Below are 2,002 nucleotides of genomic sequence, written 5' to 3'. Positions count from 1 at the left end.
AGAGGACGCGGACGCCGCCGCCACCGCCACCGCCACCGCGGAGGAAGAGGACAGCGCGGCGGCGCTTCCACCCTCCTTGAGAGCCGCCTCGGAGCCGCCGCTTTTGGCGCTGTTCGTACTGGCGGCGGCGGCGACAGCCGCGGCGCTAGCGCTATGGGCCATGTTCAGTTCGTGACGGGGGAGCAGGGGGTGGTGGTGCACATTATTCGGGCCGTCGCCGCCCCCCAGCATGGGTCCCGGAGCCGCTGCCGCCGCTGTTGCAGTCGCCGCCGCGCCGCGCGCCCCCGCCTCTAGGTCCCGGGGCCCGGGCACCGGCCGCGGCCCGGGGGGCGCCCGCCGCTCGCCGCTGCCTGCCCGCGCCCGCGCAGCCGCCGCCGCTGCTGCCCGCGCAGCCATGATCGCCACCGCGGCGTGGCGCGGCCGGGCGGGGGCCGGGGGGAAACAATACCCCCACTTTTTTTTAGTGCGCGGCCCCTCCTGTGCGCATCCACGCGGCCCTCCGGGAAGCGCCGACCCCCTCCCCCTCCGCAGGCCCGCGAGAGCCGCGCCGGGGGCACGCCTTACGGTCTGGGCCTGCTCCCGCTGTGTGCTTTCATGGTGAAAGTTTTTGGTTCAGGTTTAAATGAAACTTTTTTCTCTTTTCCTCTCTAACCCGGATATGGGTAAATACACGACTGGCTGAGCCTATCGGGCCCAGCAAGGCATGAGAGGGAGCCGTGCGAGCCGGAGCAACTATTATCCACTTCTCGCTGATGACTCTTGCGCACTTGCAAAACGCGGACTGGACTCGGCCCGGGGCGCCGGCGCAGCCTCGTGGGCCCACGGGCCGGGCAGCAGGCCCTAGACGGCGGCGTGTCGCGGCCGCCGGCTGCGCTGTCCCTTCGCGCTGCCGTCTCCTTGCCAACCCGGCGTTGGCCTGTTTGTTTTCAAGTCTAAAAGGAGCGATACAAGGTGGAAAATGAGTCAAGATCAGACAAAAGGGGTAGAAGGGCTGGGGAACAAAGTTGTCTGTTGGCCTCTAAAGTGGCAGGGAGCCCGGGGGGGGGGGGGGATATTGAGGCAATCTGTGTAAAAACACAGTCTCTCCCTGGAGTTATGTAATTCCTTCAGAACGTGGGCCTCTCTGCTTTGATTTCGAGCCATCAGGGTAATTCCCACAACTTCCAACTGCAAAATTAGGAAAGACTTAAGTGAAGGTTAGCTACATTCAGAGTGCTCTGCCCTGAACACAGCAGGTACTCTATAAGTGTTTATTATTTACTATGGTGGCCCCAAAGACAATGTTTATATAATTCCTTTTTAGGGCACCTTGAATAGTAGCCTCCATAGTATTCTCAAAGGAGTATTTTTCCAACAGTAAACATCGTTTTCTTCTCGAAAATAAGTGAAGTGGCAAGTTATGGTCAAACTTTCAAATGAACAATGTAACCATTGGTGCCAGAATAGGGACTGCTGAAGTTTGTCCCCTATTATCATAAATCTAAATGACACTTTTTCATCGGATTTCAGAGGTTAATGTGTGCAGTAACCCTCAACATGAGTTCAGGGCTAAGTAATGTGAAACAAAACCAAAGTAAACAGACATTGTATTTAACAGAGATCAATAATAATGTGAAACAGTTGAATCTAATCCTAAAGCAGATATATTCCATACTTTTTCTTTTTAAAAAACTATCAGTATGTTTTAAACATCTATATTATTATGAGTTTAATCACCTACTAAAATTTTAGATGGCTTTGACAGCACATCTTCTTAATCTAAGCAATAGCTGTATTGTACTATTGTGGACTCAGTTGTCATCGAGAGGAAGCATTTAAAACCAGGACACACTGGCAGAAATTATAGAGAAGATTGAGAATGGTATCATTTTCCAAAATTATTTAATTCTTCATCTTTTTTCTAAAAAATAGTTTATTTCAGTTGCAGTGGTTGTTTCTTTGCTAGATGGAATGCAGGTATGTCACAAGACTAAATAGAAAGCGATAGATTGGAAAGGGAGAA

General features: G+C 52.8%; 1 protein-coding gene across 5 annotated transcripts in view; it reads right to left on the bottom strand.

Moving 5' to 3' along the window:
• Arid1b (AT-rich interaction domain 1B) overlaps nucleotides 1-873 on the bottom strand; it is a 417,341-nt gene extending 416,468 nt beyond the window's left edge. For 2 of the 5 annotated variants that reach the window (XM_063232936.1, XM_063232939.1), the window contains exon 1: nucleotides 1-869. This exon is cut by the window's left edge and continues 1,434 nt beyond it. In XM_063232936.1, coding sequence (XP_063089006.1) covers nucleotides 1-396 — 396 coding nt within the window. In that variant the 5' untranslated portion in view covers nucleotides 397-869. The other 3 variants (XM_063232938.1, XM_063232940.1, XM_063232937.1) reach the window with 3 other exon arrangements.
• Between the last annotated feature and the right edge of the window lie 1,129 nt (nucleotides 874-2,002).

Source organism: Cavia porcellus, unplaced genomic scaffold (assembly GCF_034190915.1).
Source record: "Cavia porcellus strain 051 isolate PalLab524CR breed Dunkin Hartley unplaced genomic scaffold, mCavPor4.1 scaffold_22, whole genome shotgun sequence".
Classification (NCBI taxonomy): Eukaryota; Metazoa; Chordata; class Mammalia; order Rodentia; family Caviidae; genus Cavia; species Cavia porcellus.
Note: the sequence above shows the minus strand (reverse complement) of the source record. Positions and strands in the feature narration are given on the sequence as shown.